This window comes from Furipterus horrens, unplaced genomic scaffold (assembly GCF_987537825.1).
Source record: "Furipterus horrens unplaced genomic scaffold, mFurHor1.1.pri manual_scaffold_6, whole genome shotgun sequence".
Classification (NCBI taxonomy): domain Eukaryota; kingdom Metazoa; phylum Chordata; class Mammalia; order Chiroptera; family Furipteridae; genus Furipterus; species Furipterus horrens.
This window is the reverse complement of record NW_028327176.1, coordinates 88,484,769-88,505,815: the sequence shown is the minus strand read 5'-3', so window position 1 is coordinate 88,505,815 and position 21,047 is coordinate 88,484,769. Positions and strand designations below refer to the sequence as shown.

Sequence of the window (21,047 nt, the reverse complement as noted above, 5' to 3'; positions counted from 1 at the left end):
TCCCCAACCTGGGACCTGGCCTGCAACCCAGGCATATGCCTTGACTAGGAATCAATCCGGCAACCTTTCAGTTCACAAGCCAGTGTTCAATCCACTGAGCCACACCAACCAGGGCTGAATTAATCTTTATATAAGGTGGAGACTTAGGTTGAGGTACTTTCCTTTTAAGCCTATGGATATCTAACTACTCCAGCATCATTTGCTGAAAAAGTCTCTTTCCTCTATTAAATTGCTTTTGCACCTTTGTTAAAAATTAGTCGGACCTTTGTGTGAGTCTCCTTCTGGGTTGTCTCTTCTGTTCCATTCATCTATCTGTCAGTCTCTCTGCCATATTATAAGTCTTGAAATTGGGTAGACTAAGTCCTCTGACTTTATTCTTTTCAACATTGTTTTAGCTATTCTAGTTCCTTTGCCTTCCATAAACTGATCTTGTCTATAACTACAAAAAACCTTTCTGGGATTTTGATAGTATTATGTTAAACCTGTGAATCAATTTGGGAAGAATTGGCATCTTTACCGTGTTGAATATTCTAATCCTTGAACATGGTCTATCTCTTCAGTTATTTAGATCTTCTTTGAGTTCTTTCATTAGCATTGTATAGTTTTTATCATACAAGTTCTTAACATGTGTTGTTAGATTTACTCCTAACGATTTTATTTTTACAAGTGATTATAATGTTTTATTTTTAATTGTCTCCCTTTCTGATACACATAAATACAATTGATTTTTGGGTTTATATTGTATCCTGTGAAGTTGCTTAACTCATTGACTCTAATGATTTTTTTTTTGTAGGTTCTTTTGAATTTCTGTATAGACAATCATGCGCAGTAGTCCCCTCTTATTGGCAGTTTCACTTTCCATAGTTGCGGTTCCCATGGTCAACCATGGTCTGAAAATCTTAACTAGAAAATTCAAGAAATAATTAATCAGTTTTACATTGCACATCATTCTGAGTAGCATGATGAAATCTTGAGCCATCCCACTCCGTCCCGCCTGCGATGTGAATCACCCCTTTGACCAGTGTAGCCACGCTCTGTATGCTGCCCTCCAGTGAGTCACTTAGTCGGGGCTGTCAGGTTGGCTGTTGAGGTACCACAGTGCTCGTGTTCTAGTAACCCTTATTTTACTTAATAATGACCCTGGTGGGGGCGGGGGGCTAGGGAGTGAAGGGGGATAAGTAAGGGAAGAGTTTAATCAAAGAACATGTATAAATGACTCATGGTCATGGACAATGGGGGGTGGGGATATGATTGTGGGAGAAGGGGTGGGCTGGGTGGGGGGGGAACAATGGGGAAAAAAATGGGACAACTGTAATTGAAAAACCAAAAAAAAAAAAAAGCCCCAAAGTGCAAGAGTAGTGATGCTGATAATTTGAATATGCTAAAGAGCTGTAAAATGTATGTATGCATAGGCAAAAATATAGTATATATAAAATCTGGTACTATCTGAGGTTTTAGAAATCTCTTGAGGGGCTTGGAACCTATCCCCCATGGATAAGGGAAGATAAGACTATTGTAATCTGCACATAGAGACAGTTTTATTTCTTCCTTTCTGATATGAATGACTTTTATTTCCTTTTCTTGCCATATTGCACTGGCTATAACTCTCAGCACTTTAAGTTTGGTGATAATGGAATCTTTCCATTGTCCTTCACCAATAAATATAATGTTGTAATTTTTGTAGATGCTCTTTATCAAGTTGAAGAAATTCCTCTCTCTGTATTAGTTTCCCATTGCTACTGTAACAAAGTACCACAAATTTAGTGCCTTGAGCCCATGCAAATTTATTACCTTTCAGTTCTGGATGTTGGAAGTCCACAGTGGGTCTTATGGGTTAAAATTGAAGTATAGGCAATGCTGCATGAGGCTTGAGGGATGTATTAGTTTTCTATGGCTGCTGTAACAAGTTACCATAACTGAATGGCTTAAGAGAAACAGAATATACTCACAGTTCCGGAGGCTAGAAATCAGAAATCAGTTTCAGTGGGCAAAAATCAAAGCGTTGGCAGGGCCATAGTCCATCTGGAGGCTCTGGGAGAGAATCAATTCCTTGCCTCTTCCATCTTCTAGTGGCTGCTGGCATTCCTTTATCTGCGGCTGCATCGTTCCAATTTCTGCCTTCATGGTCATATGGAGGTCACATGGTCTTCTCCTATGTGTATGTAGCTATGCCTCTCTCTTACAAGGATACATGTGATTGGATTTAAGGCCCACTCACATAATCCAGTATAATCTCCCCATCTCAAGACCATTAACTTAATGACACAGGAAAAGACCCATTTTCCTTATAAGGCAATTGTTATGGATTGAATTGTGCCCACCCTCAAATTCAGACATTGAATTCCTAACCCCCAGCACCTCAGAATGTGACCTCATTTCAAACGGAGTTATTGTTGAGGTAATTAAGATGAGGTTATACTGGAGTTAGGTGGGTCCCTAATTCATTCTGACTGGTGTCCTTATGAAAAGACATGTGCCATATGAAGAGACAGACACAGAAGCACAGGGTGTGAAGACTCGGGGATGCTGTCTGCAGGCCAAGGGACCCCTGAAGCACCAGAAGCTAGAAAAGAGGCTAGGAACAGTCTCTCTCACAACCCCCACAAGGGACCAAGCCTGCCAGCACCATAATTTCAGTTACAAGTTTTGCTTCAACTGTCAAATATAATTTAGAAGACTCAGGAGAAGGAAAGTCTATTGTATTTACCCATATTTTGCTTAACGTTCGTTCATCCTTCCTGATGTTGCCAGGGTACTTCTCATTTCCTTTCTGTTTAGGAGATTTGTCCACCATTCTTTTAGGGCAGTTCCGCTGGTCCTTTAGTTTTCCTTCATCTGAGAATGTCTTGACTCCTCTTCATTCCCGAAGAACATTTCCACAGGGTATAGAATTCTGGGTTCATGGTTTCTTTCTTTCAGCACCTGAAAACTACTGTACTACAGCCTTCCGGCCTCCACAGTTCTGCTAAGAAATCCAGTCATTCAAGTTACTTTCTTCCTGTAGGTGAGGTGTTATTTTTTTCTCACTGCTTTCAGTTATTTTTTCCTTTGTTTTCCATTCTCAGAAATTTAATTATGATGTATCTTGGCATGGGTTTCTTTTGGTTTATCTGGTTTGGGTGTGCTCAGCTTCTTGAATCTGTAGGTTTACCTCTCACCAAATTCGGGGAATTTTCAGCTATTATTTTGTGGAGCACTTTTTCAGCCCCACCCTCTCTCCTGCCAGGACTCTGCTGACAAACATGTTTGCTGTTTAGCTACTGTCCCATAGGTCCCTGAGACTCTTCATTTTTTTCAATCTATTTTCTCTGTTGCTCAGATTGGGTAATTTCTACTGTTCTAGCTTCCAGTTTGTGGGTTTGGTCTCTTCCTTTTCCATTCTCCTGTGGAGCCCATCCACCAGGATTTTGATTTTGGTGATCGTATGTTTCAGGAGCAGCCTTGTTACTGCTGGGCAGTGGTGAGAGTTCCCCACTGGGATCTGATGGCGTTCTTTCTGCCTTGCCAGGCAGCCCCTTTCTGTTCTTTGCCTACACAGAGCAAGCTTTTGTTTGGGCTTTGTCTGTGTCCATGGTGTTTCTGTCAGGAGTTTTAATTGTACTTAGCGAGAAGAATAGGGGAAAATTCATCTACTTCATCTTCCTGGAAGTAGAAGCTCAGTTTACTTTGGACAGCTATTGTTAGTTGTCCTCTCTGACAGGGGTTCCCAACCCCTGGCTGAGGACTGGTACCGGTCCACAGCCTGTTAGGAACCAGGCCACAAGCAAAGTTCCCTGAGCTCCGTCTCTTGTCCCCCACTCCCATCCACAGCGGGGGTGGGGGTGGAGTGAGGCTCACCTGAGTCAGCCTCCTGTCCATGAAACCAGTTCGTGGAGCCAAAAAGGTTGGGGACCACTGCTTTGTGACATGTGGTGCAAACATTTTCAGTTTAAAATTTTATTTGTAGAGAGGGGGAGGAAGACAGACAGGGACAGAAAGATTGATGAGCAAGAGAAACATAGCTCAGTTGCCTCTCGCATGCCCCCAGCCAGGGACCTGGTCCACAACCAGGCATGTCCCCTGACTGGGAGTTAAACCAGCGACCTTTCAGTTCACGGGTGACTGTCACACAATCCATTGAGCCACACCAGCCAGGGCTTCAGGTGTGTTGTGTGTGTGTGTAAGAGTGAAGATTTTATTTACTCTCCAAGAAAGTAGAGGGACACGGTATGTCTTCAGTTGTTTTAACGGTGCAGTTTGCTCTGCAGAAATGTTTGATTTTTATATAGTTGAATATATTGATTTTTAAAAAAGGATTCAAAATTTTGTAACATGCTTGGAAGGACCTTTCTCATACCAAGGTCATAAAAAGTCTTCCGTTTTCTTGTAGCTTTTTCTTTACATTCAGATATGTGCGCCACCTGGAGTGTATTTTGGTGTCAGGAGGAATTGGAGTCTCCCTGCACTGTCCCACCACCCCCATGACTACCCAGTTGTCCCAGCACCATTTACTGGATAGTGCATATTTTAGGGTATGGGGAAAATTCTTAAATTTGGGGAATGCTTGTTTATAACCCGAGACTTGAAAGAAGCAGTCAGTCGCAGAGGCGTCACTGAGCAATGGCTGTTCAGACCTCTGGACACCCTGGGTGTTAGTTGATGACACCCGAAGCTGCACACGCTGCAGTTTTAACTGCAAGACACCCTGAAAGGTCTGCCTGTCCCCACTTGCTGGGACCCAGGTGGGCTTTAGATACCCATCAGGTGCAGGTAGGCCAGAGCTGGCCAAGGCCAACAGGGTGTTCTGAGCTGTCCTTGGAAGTGCTCCAGTTGGCAAAGTTCTGCCTCCTTAGCAGCCTGGTCCCTGCTGAGCTGCTCCATCTCAGCCCACAGGAGCAACGCCCAGCCACTTGGGTGCCTGGACCACAGCACATCTGTGAAAAGGGGGGCTGGAACACGTGGGTGAGTGTGGCAGACATGGCCCTGATGAGGGAGAGGAGGGCATGGATGAGGCCTTGGGAGGGTCTGCCTCATGCTCCACTCTTAACAAGGCCTCCTGACAGCCTCCAGGTCCTGAGGACCCCAGCGTGCAGACCCGCTGACTGCAGAGAGCCGGAGGGGTCGGGAGAGGTTGCCAGGTGGGGATAGGCGCACAGACACCATCCTGTTGAGTCGGCCCCATCCACTCCTTCTCTGAGGCTGACCCCCCACCCCTTTCCTTCTCCCGGTGCTTCTGTGCTCTCTCTTCTTTTCAGTCCCAGTTCCCATCTGGCCAGATGTGGCTCAGATCAGCAGGCTCAGGTGCCCCATGTGAATTGGTCTGTGGCTTCCCACCCATCAGCCCCCTGGCAGTCGGCACTGCAGCCAGGTTTGGGAAGTGTCACAAAAGCAGCTTCTCAGTGGCACCAAAAGGGATTATGACAGTGGCAATGTGTCCCAATACAGTGTTCCAGAGGAACAGCGACACTGATGACCAGACCTTTTTCTTTCGGCTGCAAGGGTGTCTCCTGCCTAGGAGAGAGAGTACCAAAGCCAGAGAGCAAGGGAGTGGGAGGCCTCACATTGGGGCTCCGTCTACCTTCCCAATTTCAGTGCAGTATGACCTGAACAGCCCTATCTGGAAGGAAAAACCTGGATTTTGGCCCTCTCTCTGCCATTAGTTGGTTGGCTAAGAGAAAACAATTTCCCTGATCTGGGCCTTGTTTTCTTCACAAATACAATTGGGTATTAGATTAGATCAGTGATTTTCTGTTTTACAGATCTTTAACAAATGGAATGCGTCACAGAAACTCATAAGCAAGAATGCTGAGTGCTAGGCAGCTTGGGTCAAAGCAGGCAGGGACCAGGGACTCTGAGGACAGCTTGAAGCCACTGGACTTGGTTTCTGAGGGTCCCTCAGTTTCCTTCTCTATAAATAGGGATGGTAACGCTTACCCAGAAAGGTGTGAAGGCTGAAGAGATGACGGCTGTGAAGCTGCTAGCAGGTCTGGGGCTCGAGTGCACATCACTGAAGGGTTGTTAGTGTCATTTGGGCCTTTCCAAACATTCCCCTTTCAAATACCAGTCCAGCCACCCCCCTCCCTGCCACCTGGCTCTGGGAGCCCTCTGTCCCTTTGCGCCCCACAGCCCTGTGACTGTCTTGTGGGTCTTGCAGCACAGCTCCGGGACCGTAGCTAGTTGCATACGTCTAGAAAACCCCACAATCAAACTAAGTTCCTTAAGGAGACGCTTTCCGCCCCCAGTTCTCGATCCCCCATGCTGCCTTGTACACAGACTGTCAAGGATGGCCCAGCCCAACCTGGATGCAGAGGAGCTGCAGCCAGAATGTGGTTTCTGCCTGGCCTTCAGACTAGACGTCCCTGAGGAGGGGAGGGAAAAGGGAGGTGCAGTGGGCTTGAACCTCACCAGGGTTAAGGAGAACTGACAATCTTCCCGGTGAAGGGGGCGGGGCAGGGTAGAATTCCCAAACTCACGCCAGGCCACACAGCGAGATACTGCCAACCCAGTGTCTAGCCTGGTCCACAATGGAAAGCAATCAAGAAATCCCAATTCAAAGACTTCAAAAAGGAAAGCTGGTTTTGTGTCGCTTCTCATTTATTAACTCAGTCTGTTCTAAATTGTACAGTTATGAAAATAACAAAACCAAAGCTGGAAGCCCAGGAATATTTACACTCTCTCATGTAGTGAGGTCAGTCTATGTTGTCGCACAGATTGGTTATGTTTGGTACCACAAGATGTTTGTAATCCTGACAAAGTTGGACAGATTAACAATTATATGTACAGTAAAATAAAAGGGGAAGTCATTCAAGTATCAAAATACAGAGACAAAGATTAAATAACATTTTTATTACAATTCAGTCCCATTGCCACACCATTAGCAACAATACTTTTGTGACAGTCATTCTGCAGGCCTGGGCATATCTCAGACAGACCAAGGTCACACTAGCTTTCTAACGTCTAGACGACTGCGGCCACCAGCTGCCTGTTCAGCCCGAGGCTTCTCAAGCAACTCGCCCTGGAATCTGATGCTAGAAGCCCAAGGATGCGGAGATGGCAGATGCGGAGCCCGTCAGGAGGGACGTCCTGCTCAGAGTGGCTGGCAAGCAGAAAAGAGGTGATTGGAGAGCCGGCGGCCAGTGACAGGACTAACCCCACAGTCCCAGCTAAACAGGCTCCCACAGTTCAGAAGAGCAGAAACAAGGGCTCTTCCACTTGAAGCCTGTCCTTAAAGTCATAATATTTCCTTCTAGGGAAGGGAGAGTACCTGCCCCAGAGGAGAATAAAAAAGAAAAATAGAACCAGTCCTTTCCTTTCTTGAATATTCAGAAGTAAACCAATCTCAAAACAAAATCCAGAGCCAAAGTAGATTAGCCAAGGCTTTCCAATATGAAAATACCCTGAATAAATAAAGAAGATATAGCAGCTTCAAAGGGAAGGAACATCTATACAAGACTTCAAAACAAAAGGCTAGAGGAACTCATCGTAGTGTCTATAGTTTTCTTTTTGGACCTATCACCTCCTCTGAGAGGCGACCTTGGGGGGGCCGGCCCCTTGGACCAGCAGAGCCCTGCAGCGGCCCCATATACCCTCTCACCTCCGGCCCTCATCACCTCCTGAAGAAAGTGGGGACAGAACCCTGCACAGTGCGAGCTGATGGGAACCCTTGCAGGCACAGAAAGTCAAGTCAAACTTCCAGGTGTCGAGGTTCCTGTTTAGTACCAAAAAGCAGAGGATCTCCTGCCTCTACTCCAGAGGGAGGTGACTGCCAGGGTCCCGTGGCAGGACAGCTCAGCAGAGAGGGGCCCACAGGGCCCAGCTCAAGCCAGCAGGAAGACATGGCCCTGCTTCGGTTGCTGGCCAAGAACACGGGCTGTGACTGTGCCCGGGAGCCCTCCCTGCACATGTGCACCAGCCACGAGCTTCACCTCTCACCTCCCCTGGGAAAGAGGCACACAGCTGAAGCCTGGACTTCTGATGCCGGACCAGACTGAGCTGTGCCCGAAAACATGAGGTCTGCTGCCGGCTCTGCCTCTTGGCCTCCCGGGCACCAGCCCCTCGTTCCTGCTGTACCCCGGGAGGAGGAACACAACCACAGTTAAAAAGCAAAGCAAGCCCCCGGAGGGCTGAAGGGAGAGCGGAGCACCAGACGCCAGCCTGCCCTGAAGGCCACATGGGAGAATCAAACTGTCACCTTTGCCTTTTCTACGCTTGGAGCCAGCAGCTGAAAATACAACAGTCAAACCAATAACTCAGAGAAAGTGAGTCCTAATCACAGAGACCTGATTAAACAAATCACAAATTGGCAGGTGGCAATCTTAGCTGACCTACCCATTAATGCCCAAAACAAAGCTGCTTTTTCTCCTTCCTGACTCAACCCAGGCGGTCTGAAGTCACCAGGAAGCTCGTGGGCCAGGCAGCCCAGGGCAGTGCTCTGACCAGCGGCAGGTCGGAGACCGAGGAGGGTCCAGAGCTTCAGGCGCTGGCTCAGACTTCATGGCACCAGAACTGCTCGCTCATCTCCATTTGACCCCTGGACCTTCGCTTCTGGAACCCGAGACGGACCAGAAGCCTTTGCTTTTACCAGTTGCCTCTAGATGGGGACGAGAAGTGTGCAGTTCATAGGGAACAGCGTCTAACTCGGATGGGTTTGGAAAGCAGACTCTAATGACACGTCAATTCTGCCCCTCACGCCCACCCCTTCCCACTACTGGAGCTTGCCAAAATCCCATCCTGAGGACAGAAGCTGGACAGACTGGCCTTTACCGGTCTCAGTTTCCCTCTCCTCTGATCCTACGGCCACTGTCAAAAGGTTGGCAGTTTAACCTAGAGGTCTGAGCCAAGTGTTAAAAGTTCATTGTATAAAATAAATTTTTCTATTAAAAAATGTGTTCTGGACAAGTCACTTCTTGACCCTCTGGAGTTACAGTCTCCTCGGCTACAGGCCCGCAGTGCTCCGCAGCCCGGGCAGCGCTCGCTCTGCAAGACCCAGAGGGGCAGGCCCAGGCCTGGGTCTTCAGAGCTGCCGGTGAGGCGGTGGAGGTGGTGGCGGCGGAAGCCTGCGCTCCCCACACCTGTGTTCCGCAGCACAGCCGGTTCCTCAGTGGCTCAGCTTGGCAGAAGCAAACACAACGGGGGGAGGAAAGGGTTAACCAAGGGGCCTGCACAGGTGGAGGACACAGAAAGGGAACAGGAAGCAGAAAGGAAACAAGAAGTGGAACAGCAGGTCCCTCATAGCCTCCCTGAGCGCCCGTGGCCCCGCGTCACCTCTGGCTCAGTGCATCTGCCCGGGAAGGCACAGGACAGGCAGGCAGGCAGTTAGATCACCCTGGTTTACCAACTTGGGTTTCAGTCTAAAGTAGCTGCTGTTACTGGCTTTCCTACTGGACTATGCAGTGTCTACACCGGTCCCCAATGGAAACCTCTCCCTTCCTGACTCCGCCCCCTAAGCTGACTGGCCCGCACAGCACAACGTGGCCCTTCTTCAGCTCCTGGACTCTGTGACTGCCGCTGCTGGCCTGCTCTGTGGTGGCAGACTGGACAGCCCCTGTGCAGGGAGGGACCGGGTGATGACTGACTATCTTTGATACCCACACTGTGGACAAGTGTCAGATAGGTTCAGGAAGGCCCTGGAGGGCAATGGCAGTTGCTTGGGCCATGTCCCTGCGCTGGAGCGACTCCGCTCCGGGAGGGCAGATGGTGCACCCTGTGAGCAGGACGCAGGCCTCCCTCCTGTGGGGCGATATAGGAAGGCCCTCCTCTGTGAGCTGGACTCCAGAGCCAGCCTGTGACCCACTGGTGAAGACAGGAGGGGCCAACCACATATGCCATCCCCTTCCTCAGAGTGGAAGCCCCATCAGGACCGAGACCTGCTGAGCGAAGCCAGCCTGTGGTTGGTGTTCAGACGCTCAGCGCCCCATGCTCTGGAGTTGGGCATGTGCCCCAGGGCCTGGCACGGACTTGGTCCTCACAGAAAGCTGTCTGACCCTGGTCCAGCTACATCGCCGAGCTTGGTCTCACAGTGGGGAGGCCAGCACCTTGCACACAGGAGAAGAGAGACAGGGCCGCAGGCCAGCTGTGAGCAGAGTGCAAGGGGATTCTGGCACCAGGTGGTCACAGTGGTTGGTTGTGTCAAGAAAGGTGCAAACAGACAGCTGGTAGCAGCGACACCAGCTGAGGCTCAGCACAGAAGACAGCAGAGGAGAGCTGGGGCCAGCCCAGTCACAGCAAGCTGCCCCCAGGGCTGCTGGGACTCTGCTCAAAGACTGTCCCACCCTCAGGATTCACAGTGCCTGCCTGTGGAAGTTTCAGGGCGCGGCAGGGCCACTCAGCCCTCTTGGTGCCTGCCTCAAAGGCAACTCACCCCCCAAGCTGTCCTTGCCCAGGGGGTTCACAGTGTCTGGTGGTAGGTGCAAGCTGTGAGTGTGCAGTGTCTGCAGCTGCTGCCCAGGAGCAGGGCCGGTCCCGGGGCGGGGCCTGGTGTCAGCAGCTGAAGGAGAGCTGAGAAGAGCAGACAGTCGGGTGACAAGGCACAGTGAGACTAGTGGAGACAGGGGGTGGGCGGTTAGAAGATAGTGGTCTCATACTTGGTGCTGAGGCTCCGCTTAGAGTCTGGCTTGGGGTCCACCACCCAGGAGACACTGGCATGGGACTGGGCATCTGGGTCCATGTCAGGCGGCTCCAGCTGCCAAGGAAGAGGGTGGAGAGTCAGAGAACATTGCACCTGGGCCAGGGGGCAACACGGCCCAGCCGCCCCTTCCACGCCCCAGGCCTGGGCATATCTCCGACAGACCAAGGTCACACTAGCTTTTTAACATCTAGACAACTGCAGCCACCAGCTGCCTGCTCAGCCCGAGGCTTCTCAAGCAACTCGCCCCAGAATCCGATGCTAGAAGCCCAAGAGGGATGTGAAGCATGGCAGGTGCAGAGCCCGTCAGGGGGGACGTCAGAGAGCAGGCTCCCGGGGGTGGGATGGCAGACGTGGCACCCTCCCTGATCACCGTGGGGGGCCACCTCTGGGCCTCGCCATGAGGAACTTGTCCCAGGGATTTCTCAGAGCTGTTTGCTTAAAGGAGCCCGACACCGTGCTCAAAGCCCCAAAGCTGCAGCAGGAAGGGATAGGAGTTTGGAAACCATGAGCCTCGGGCCCCCTTTGGTGGGGCCAGAGCACTCCCCCTGGGCAAGACCACAGCTGGCACGCCACGTATCTGGAGGGAGCACACACAGAACAAGGCCTAAAGCACAGACAGGGTGGCAGGAGGGCAGCTGGGGAAGGAAGGGCACCATGCAGGCGCGGGGAGGCCGCGAGTCTCAGGAAGCTCACGGTCACTCCAGGAAGACTGACACACAGACACGGGTGACGTAAAGACCTTGACTCCAGGACTAACAGATGGCAGCGGTAGGTGAGAAGGACGATGGGTGGTGCAGGTGTGACAGTAACAACAGCGACTATCGGGGGGCAGCGGCACCTGGGGCGCGAAGCAAAGCAGACACAGACACAGGCGGCGTTACAGGGCTCGCCCGCGCCGCTCTGCGGCCCCGCGGTGGCCGGGCCCTGGTGAGCCTGCTGAGCAGGACGGCCGGGGCGGACAGCTGTCCCTTCGCGTTAAGAGGGTCCCGTGGCCCCGGGGAGGACTCAGGGTGGCTGTCTGAGGGGCCAGCTGTCTGAGGTATGGGAGACCCCCACCCGCCACCCGCCGCGAGCCTGGGGCAAGGGGAGCCTCGGCGACGGGCCACGTACTGCAGACTTCCTCATGCCGACACGAGGCTTAGGCACCGGTTTCGAGGATCTCGTCTCAATCATTTCAGCGGCAGAGGCCCCCGTCGGCCTGGACTTCTGGGCCTGCAGGGCCAGCTGGTAGGCCACCTCAAACGCCTGCCCAAGCGTCAGGATGATCTCATAGGTCAGGTTCTGGGAGGAGACAGCAGAACTGAGGCAGACGGATGGAGGAGCTACCCTGGCCTCATACCTCTGGGCGCGGGCACAGGGGTCCCCGGATAGGTCCCAAGGCTACAGCCAGTTCTGCTGGAACTTGCTTCTGTCCCAAAGCAACAGATAAACTAGGGAACAATCTGAGCTTAACACACGTCTTGTTCCTCATGCAGGATTTCCTCAGAGAAACACTAGGCGAATGTAAAACCTGCACCCAGCTGACCCAAGTCACCTGGGAATGCACAGCAATGGGCACGTGTCAGGACGACAATGAGCCGCGGCACCCACACCTGCGCACTCAGCTGTCCGCCGGCTCCCCCGCCGGACACCAGCTCAAGGGCCACACCCCTCCCGGGGCCGCTGTCCAATCTGTGCTGCTGTCCCTGCTCTCTGCTCGTCCCTCTTCTCTTTTAGCTCTTTCGTCCCCTCCACCCCCACAGGCCAACCCTAGGCTCTTCTCAAGGGAGAGTGTCATGTTTATCGGGGTATTTATGCACTTCTTAGCCATTTAATATGACCAACACGGTGCTAGGGTTTTTATGCAGTTCCTTTCCGTTTTTAACACAGCGCTAATGATGTTTCTGAGGGTTGTGCCCCTGGCTCCATGTCCCCCCAAAACCCCGGTTTTCATTGTGTGATATTACAGAGCACGGCGGTCTTTAGGCGCGCACAGATACGTCACAGTAGAACTGACTCACGTGGGAAATGTGAGCGATGGTAAGTGCCAAGAATGACGAAAACTGGGTGGATAACTTCAGTTCATCTTCAAAACTAGGAACTAGCTACTCTCCCCGAGGGCAACAGGGACCTGGGCAAGGCTGGGGTGAGGAGACAGCTTGGGGCCCTGTCTCAGGGCAGAGGGAGTCCCCCGCTTGTGCACTCCCCATGGGCAGCGCCCCTCAGCCCAGCACCAGAGCCTAGAATAAGCAGGAACCTGGGGGAAGAAAACCTGCCGGGTGCCCCGCTGCCACCACAAGGGTGGCAGAGTAGCATTTCAAGGAGATTGCCCTTCTACCGGGGTGGGGAATTAGGGTGGTGGGCTGAGAAACAGCCTAGGGGAGACGAAGGCCGTGACTGACTGACTGACACACGCTAGAAGGAGAACCTCTGTCACTAGAACCCTGGACAAGCAGCTTGCCCTCCTCTGAGCTTCAGTCTCATTGCTGTATAGAGGGGACTGGACTGGACGGATGCTGTGGCTTCACTCCTGAACCAAACGTTTGCTAAGAGCCCATCAGGTGCCAGGACAGCGCTGCGCTGAGGCCGTCCCCATCCCGGCCCCTTCCTTCCGGCTGTGCCCAGCTGCAGGACTCTACCCATCCCAACCCAGGCCCCTTCCAGCTGTGCCCAGCCGCGGGTCTCTACCCACCACATCCACCGTGCTGAAAACATGGCAATAGTGGTGGCTGGTCTGCAGGTCCTTGGTGATGTAGGCAAAAGTGCAGAGGTCCTCCGGGTCCTGGGCTGCACAGGAAATGTTCCGAATCTCATGCTCTGCAATGATGTTCTGCCAAGGAAAACCAGGTCTGGAATCCTCGGGCTCCCTGAGGGCACACCTCAGCCCTATGACCATCGCCACCTTCCTCAGTCCCAGCCTAAGGTGTCAGCTAAACACTGCTTCCTCTTCTCTCTCTCTCTCTTTTTTTTCTTTTGAGGGAGTGTGGGGGGCAGTGCCTAACCTTGCACAGTTTAGGTTTGGGGTCTCCACCCTTGACCATGGCAGCAGTTGGAGTAAAATGTTCACATCCAATCACCAGCTTTCCAGCCCCTCAGCCTTCCAGGGTGGGGGCAAGGAGGGAAAGGTATCAGCAGGGTGGGGTGCCCAGATGGCATGGGGAAGTCCTTTGCTCATTACAGGACTCACACCACTAAAGACATATGAGCAGGTAAATGGGCAATGGAAGCCACATTGAGGAAGATGAGCAGAGGTGGCCACTAGTGCGCGGCCTGGAATTAGCACGTGTGGGTGCATGAGAAACAAGCTCTGGGGCCAGGGTAGGGATGGAGTGGAATAAAAGGGGCTGAGGACACTCTAGGGAAGATGCCCGGCTGGTGGGGAATGAGGGACCGGGAGAAGGGCCCCTCCTCCCACCAGAGCCTGTGAGAAGCGCACCTTGTTGGAGGCATCAATGAACTTGACGCCTCTGTATGTGATGGACAGGATGATGGTAGGGATCTTCTTCATGTGCTCCGTGGATTTCTACAGAAAATGCGGTGTCCCGTGAACGCCTTCTCAGCGCTACGCCCCTCAGACCCCACAGCCCCCAACCTCCCTCCCCAACCCCCAACCTCATGGAGGGCCCAGGTGGCTGCAGCTGGTACCCTATTTGCTGCCTTCTGTCCTAGCCAGCCCCTCTTCACCCCACAAAGATAACCCACCCGCATCTTGGCACAGGCGTCTTGTGTGGATTCTGTCCCTCGAAGATCTTTGATCAACATGGAGCCCAGATACTGTGGGAGTGAGCAGTGGCCGGGCTTAGGAAGTACCCACATTATCACATAGGGGTGACCCAACCAGTTTAGAACTATAGTCAGATGGTTCCTTCTCCCAACATTCCCTGCCCCCACGCCAGCTGGGATGGCCCCCCTTCCCCACCAGGTGCTGGGAACGGCTGAGGAGCCCTGAGCAGGGTGGAGGTGTGGGGTCAGGAACCAGGGAGCTTGGCAGGGCAGGGAGGGCAGGGGCAACTCACGTTGGCTTCATAACCACAGGATTCAAAGATGAGTTTTTCTGGCCGGTGTTGCCAACTCTGCACGGGGGCATAGGGGGCGGCGAGGCTGGGGGGCCGAAGGGTCAGCCTGGCTTCACGGTGCTCTTCCTGCAGAACATGCAAGGTCACAGGTCTGCCCCCCAACCCCACCCAGAGGAGCTCACGGGTCGCTGCCTGGCTCAACACACCCAAGGGTGAGGAAGCCAGCCATCTCAAGGACTAGGGTCTGGTGGGGATGGCAGGACGCAGACAGCCATTCAAAGGCACTGTGGCAGAGGTGAAGCCTATCCACACCAGGGAAGAGGCGGAGAAGCAGCAACCTAAGCTACTGAGCGCAGGCTCAGTTGGGAAGGCTTTGTGGTGTCTGAGATGAGCCTTAACAGAGATAGGAAATGACCGAAAGCACAGAGGGGAAAACAAGTCTGTGGGGCGGCACAGATCCTGGAAGCCTCCCGCTGCAGTCTAGGCCCCTGGATCTGATCCTGGGGTGGGGAAGCCACTGAGGGCCCCACGGCCAGGGAAGCAGGGATGCACCGCAGTGAGTGTCGGGCGGCAGTGGGGATGGGGGTGGGGTGGGTGGGCTACTGCAATACCCCTGCAAGAGATGGGGTTCCTACTTAGGGCACTGGTGGGAGGACGGGCAAGATCCAGGACATATTTACACAACTCCCATTCCCAGAAATGTGCAAATTAGAGCAACTGGAGCTGCCAGACCATAGGCTTTTTAAATCTTGTGAAATTCACAGCCATGCTTGTGGAAAGGTTGGGAAATGCCCAGAGGCCAGAAATGAGAAGTGTGAGTTAAGAAGGAAAGGAGTGAAGCTAAAGTTCCCCCTGAGGGTGACAGGGGCCACCCCAATCTGGAGGGCAGCTCTGAGGCACAATGGCAAGGGCTGCGGGGGCCCGGCGAGTGTGCAAGGGTGGGAGCACAGCTGAGCGAGTGCGGCTGGCCGCTGCGCCCATCGCTGAGCTACAGAAACAGCAGGAAGAGCTGAGCTAGATCCAGGCTGCAGTCTTGCTGGGTGGGTGGCACAGCAGGGGGTACAGTTGGGGGGGAGGGTAAGGATGAAAAGGCCGAGATGGGGCCCAGTGGGTGACTTCTGAGGAGGGAGGCCCTGGCAGTGACAGCGGAAGTGAGTCGTGAGTGGCAGCACCAGGAGTCTTAGGGCCTGGGTGCCTGGCACAGGAGGCTGAATGGGGATGCCGGGAGAAGGCTGGTCTTTCTCCTGCTCCCAACAGTGCTCGAGCTTGGGGCTGGGGCCAGGAGGCCCTGTCTTGTCCAGAGGAACGAGGGGACCTCCACCTGCAGTAACCCTCTTGTCTCACCTGGATTCTGAAGCGTTCTGCTCGAGAGGGTGCTGCAGGGTCAGGAAGACTGTCATGCCGCCTTCTGCCTGTGTCCCCAGGAGGCAGCAGCAGGTCCGCAGACCGGGCGGTGCACGAGTCATTCTGGCTCAGGGGGGATGACGTCTGGGAGAGCAAGTCTTGGCACTGTGGCAGGGAGAAGTCCAGGTGAAACTCAGAGTCAGCGGGCTGGGGCCCAGGCCTCAGGTACTGGCTGGTCCTGGGGCTGCTGAGGGCCCGCACGGGCGGCACAGCTAGCCAGACAGGACAGGCTCGGGGCTTGCAGGAGCCAGACAAATGGATCGCTGGGCTCAGTCTTTGTACAGTCAAAGCAACCCAATTCCTGCTGAAGCCAGAAGCCCTATGGGTGAGCACCCACCCGAGTACCTCTAGTTCACTAGTGCGCCCCCTGGCCTGGAGCCACACAGGAAAAGAGGTGGTAATAGGGCTGGGAAGTACTTTTCAATCATTAGATCATCTGTCACAACCCATCGTGGGTTTCTGGGGCACGTGACCAAATCCAGAGCTCTCAAGAAAACATATAGCACCAGCAGCTGGCTCCCTGAGGCCCCACCTCACAAGAACAGGACTCAGTGTCCTCAGCTTTTTAGCTGAATGTCAGCTGTGTGTGGTTCTCAGAACCAGTCTGCCTCAGCTTCCCATTGCAGGAGGAGCCGGAAGTGGCTGGAGGTGCTCAGAGCCAGGCGCCGGTCACGGCCTCCCCCCCACCCATCAGCAGTTCAGCTTCGAAGGTTTGGGGAGACAGGCATCCTGGACCACTCGCAGGATCTAACCTGCTTTGCGGTCAGGGATTACCTGGCTGGAGCAAAGCAGCTGTGGGGATTTTTTTGAATCACAGGTTCTCACTCACCCAGTTATAGGAATCTTTCTTCAGAAGACCTGGGGGGGAGGGGGCAGGGGAACCCTGGTCATGCGTGCAGTCCAAGCTTTGTGTCAGGTTCAGGCTCATGTCACAAGGCCTGATCCCTGGATGCCCGGCCCCTGGCTGACCATCTGGCTCCACACTGAGCACAGCTGACTTCTGCACTCAGACATGGCACCCAGCACTCTGGGATTTGTATGTTTGCTCTCCTGCTTTCCTAACATTGTACATCCCATATTTAGGGCTCCTATGTTGGGTGCACAAATGTTTACTAGGGTTATATCCTCTTGTTGGATTGTTCCCTTTACCATTATGCAGTGTCCTTCTTCGTCTCTTATGGTAGCCTTGGTTTTAAAGTCTATTTTGTCAGATATAAGTAGGGCTACAACAGCTTTATTTCCCTTTACATTTGCATGAAATATCTTTTTCTATCCCTTTACTTTCAGTCTGTGTGTATCTTTCAATCTGAGATGGGTCTCTTGGAGACAGCATATATATGGGCCTTGTTTTCTTATCCATTCTGCTACCCTATGTCTTTTGGTTGGAGCATTTAAACCATTTACATTTAAGGTGATTATTGATAGATGCATATTTAGTGCCATTTTATTGTTAGACTGTTTTCCTTGTTGTTGTTTTTTCCCCTCTTTTTTTCCTTCTTCTTAGAGCAAGCCCTTTATCATTTGTTGCAGTACTGGAGTTAACAAAGTCCTTTAGTTTTTTGTTGTCTGGGAAGCTCCTTATTTCTCCTTTTATTTTAAATGATAGCCTTGCTGGGTACAGTAGCCTTGGTTGCAGGTCCTTGCCTTTTATCACCTTGAATATTTCATGCCACTCCCTTCTGGTCTGAAATGTTTCTGATGAGAAATCAGATGACAGCCTAATTGGTGCTCCCTTGTAGGCAACTACCTGCTTTTTTCATGCAGCTTTCAGGATTCGCTCCTTGTTTTTAAGCCTTGTCATTTCAATTATGATGTGTCTCAGTGTTGGCTTCTTTGGGTCCAACTTGTTTGTGGCTCTCTGAGCTTCTTGGACTTGTGTGTATTTTTCCTTCACCAGATTAGGGAAGTTTTCGGCCATTATTTCTTCAAACAGGTCTTCGATCTGTTGCCCACTCTCTTCTCCCATTACGCGAATGTTGTTATGCTTCATGTCCAAATGTTTAAGTTCTTCCCATTTTTAAAAATTCTTTTTTCTTTTTGCTGCTCTGCCTGGGTGTTTTTTTTCTTTCTACTTTGTCTTCCAAGTCACTGATTCGCTCATCTGCTTCATCTAACCTACTGCTTATTCCTTCCAGTGTATTTTTTATTTCAGATATTGCATTCTTTATTTCTGACTGGTCCTTTTATATGGTTTCCGTGTCTTTTCTCATGCTGGTTAGTATCTTTATAATCATTACTCTAAATTCTCTATCTAAGCCCTGGCTGGTTTAGCTCAGTGGATTGAGCGTCGGCCTGCGAGCTAAGTGTCGCTGGTTCGATCTTCCAGTCAGGGCACATCAGAGAAGGAAAACTCTGACTCCAAAAAACCTCCGCTGCCTTGCGGCATACCTCTTCAGGGGAAAGGCTAAGGGAGTAAACCCCGACAGAAAATCCGGAGCCGGAGTCCCTAAGGCGGTTTGACGTTGTAGTCAACACCGGCAACTCCTGCGGCGCACCTGAAGCCAAGCTGTATTGACTCCGTCTTTCCCTTGGATCCTTCAGCTGCGAAGAGAGGGGGGGTCTGCTGCATGGGCAACAGCAGACCCTCCATATTACCCTGCCCAGGCTCTGTAGCTTCAGCGTCATCGCAAGATGTCGATTCAACACGGGAGGAGACAGATACTACCATGTCACTCCCGAGTCGGACTGCACAGCCATTCTCGGCGGTGCAGATAGACTCTTAAGAAGCTACACCATCGTCTCTCGAGACGGACGGCTGCCGACGACGAAATTCTCTATCTGATAAGTTGCTTGCCTCCATTTCATTTAGTTCTTCTGGAGAATTCTCTTGTTCTTTCATTTGGGGTCTGTTTCTTTGTCTTCCATTTTAGTTGCTTCTTTGTATTTGTTCCTATGTATTTGGTAGATATGTAAAGACTGGTTTAGAGTTTTGTCAGATGCTGCTGTGACTGGCCCTGAGCAACCTGTTCGGAGTTATCAGCGATCCACATGTGTGGCTCCTTCTGCTGGGCCTGTTTGTGCGCAGAAAGAACCAGGTTGCGCACCAAGGACAGCTTTGTCAGCCAAGGTCTCAGAGCTCCCAGAGATCTGCTTTAGTTGTTACACTTAATCAGTGATATACCTTCAAGCTGTACTTAGAAGCCTGGCTTAAGCTCCACAGCTGGGGCAGAGTAATTCCTGCAGGCGGGGCTATTGCTTCACCTCAGGCTGATGTCACTTGGAGAGCAGTGCTCTGCCTGAGGAAGGATGGCTCCTGCAGGATGGGGAGTGACTCAGCACAGGGATCCTGGCAGCTGTTCCTTCAGTTTTCTCTCCACAGCCACCAGCCCCATAGCTCCTCATGCATCTCTAGTCCGTTGCCTTCCCTCTGCTGGAGTCCAGGGTCATCGGCAGCCGTCCATCTCGAGAGACGATGGTGTAGCTTCTTAAGAGTCTATCTGCACCGCCGAGAATGGTTGTGCAGTCCGACTCGGGAGTGACATGGTATCTGTCTCCTCCCGTGTTGAATCGACATCTTGCGATGACGCTGGAGTGTCCTCTCCAGTGAAGCTGAAGCTACAGAGCCTGGGCAGGGTGATATGGAGGGTCTGCTGTTGCCCATGCAGCAGACCCCCCCTCTCTTCGCAGCTGAAGGGTCCAAGGGAAAGACAGAGTCAATACAGCTTGGCTTCAGGTGCGCCGCAGGAGTTGCCGGTGTTGACTACAACGTCAAACCGCCTTAGGGACTCCGGCTCCGGATTTTCTGTCGGGGTTTACTCCCTTAGCCTTTCCCCTGAAGAGGTATGCCGCAAGGCAGCGGAGGTTTTTTGGAGTCAGAGTTTTCCTTCCCTGAAGAGTCCAGGGTAAGTGGCTGCAAATGGAATTTTGTGCATGGGCCCTTTAACAGGCTGTCTCTCCAGCTGCCACTCCCTGGCAGACAGAAACCCTGCTGCTTTTCACAGCTGGTTGTTATCTGGGTTCCTTTCCAGCTCTGGTGCTGTAGACTGGGAGACCAGCTTGGGCTTTAGACACCAGATTTCTCAGGGGAAACCTCCTGGCTGCTGAATATCCCTCTGGAACTTCAGCTGCCTCTTGTGGGAGCCCAGTCAGCCTTTTTGCACTTCCTTCGCACTCCACGTTGTGGTGAAGTTGTTTCTTCTGTCATAAGGCTTCTCTCCAGCTTGTGTTCAGCTGGTTATTCAGGATCCTAACATTGTACTTCCTGCCTTTCTTTAGATGGAAGGCATGTGAATGATAAAGAACCAGCCCAAACAACTGCCCCACCCCACCCCCAACTTGGGCCTAGGGGCAGATTTGGCCCCAACAAGAGGGGAGGGATCCTCTGCTCCTCTACCAGAGCTCATGCTATCTCTGAAGAATTCCTAAAGAATTCTCTTTAATTCCTAACAATACAAAGAACACCCACATCCCTTTCCATCCTTCCCCAACTCACTCTAAGCTGGGAAAACCTTGGGGGCTTCTGGGGCGGCTCCTCGTAGGGCCTGTCTGCAAGGGAGGCGATGATGCGTTTGCGATGGCCAAGTGGGTGAACCTTTAGGACCTGGGTGGGAGGGAAAGCAGTAGTCAGGTGGTGACTGGGGCCAGGGCACCCCCAGTCCCCAGACCTCACCCCTCAGGCCAGGCTGGCAGCCCAGGGAAACTCCCACTTCAGAGCTGCCAGGCTGAGCAGGGGCTGCACTCACGTTGACAAGCTCCAGCTCCCAGAGATTCTTCACAGTGTCGATGGAGCTGTAGCCACTGGACAGGAAGGAATGGACATAGTCCTGCAGGCCCAGGGAGTCCAGCCAGGAGGACACTGATGGGGGACTGTTCCCATCGTAGCCCAGGGCCTTCACCTGTAGGGCAAGGAGAGGAGGCGGGACTAGCATCTCAGCACTCATGGGGAAAGGTCCCTGGGGACTACAGAGACCCAGGCTGGCTCACACAGACCATACCAGAGACCATGGCTGAGGCAGGTATGGGACAGCTTCTGAGAGCCCTGGAGGGGACGCCCCTCTGAGTCCCTCTCTTTGACAGCTCTTTCTATTGGTTCCCATCTGGAT

General features: G+C 52.3%; 1 protein-coding gene across 6 annotated transcripts in view; it reads right to left on the bottom strand.

The window, feature by feature from the left end:
• Positions 1-6,805: 6,805 nt before the first annotated feature.
• The window catches only part of ANKS1A (ankyrin repeat and sterile alpha motif domain containing 1A), a 191,660-nt gene continuing 177,418 nt past the window's right edge, over positions 6,806-21,047 (bottom strand). For 2 of the 6 annotated variants that reach the window (XM_090282253.1, XM_090282255.1), the window contains 10 exons: positions 20,688-20,840; positions 20,438-20,545; positions 15,946-16,110; positions 14,602-14,727; positions 14,288-14,359; positions 14,022-14,108; positions 13,278-13,415; positions 11,717-11,887; positions 11,346-11,444; positions 10,339-10,660 (listed from right to left, as the gene is read on the bottom strand). In XM_090282253.1, the coding sequence (XP_090138379.1) occupies positions 10,541-10,660; positions 11,346-11,444; positions 11,717-11,887; positions 13,278-13,415; positions 14,022-14,108; positions 14,288-14,359; positions 14,602-14,727; positions 15,946-16,110; positions 20,438-20,545; positions 20,688-20,840 (1,239 nt within the window). In that variant the 3' untranslated portion in view covers positions 10,339-10,540. Of the gene's footprint in view, positions 9,089-10,338; positions 10,661-11,345; positions 11,445-11,716; positions 11,888-13,277; positions 13,416-14,021; positions 14,109-14,287; positions 14,360-14,601; positions 14,728-15,945; positions 16,111-20,437; positions 20,546-20,687; positions 20,841-21,047 lie in introns of those variants that run through there. The other 4 variants (XM_090282257.1, XM_090282258.1, XM_090282254.1 and 1 more) reach the window with 3 other exon arrangements.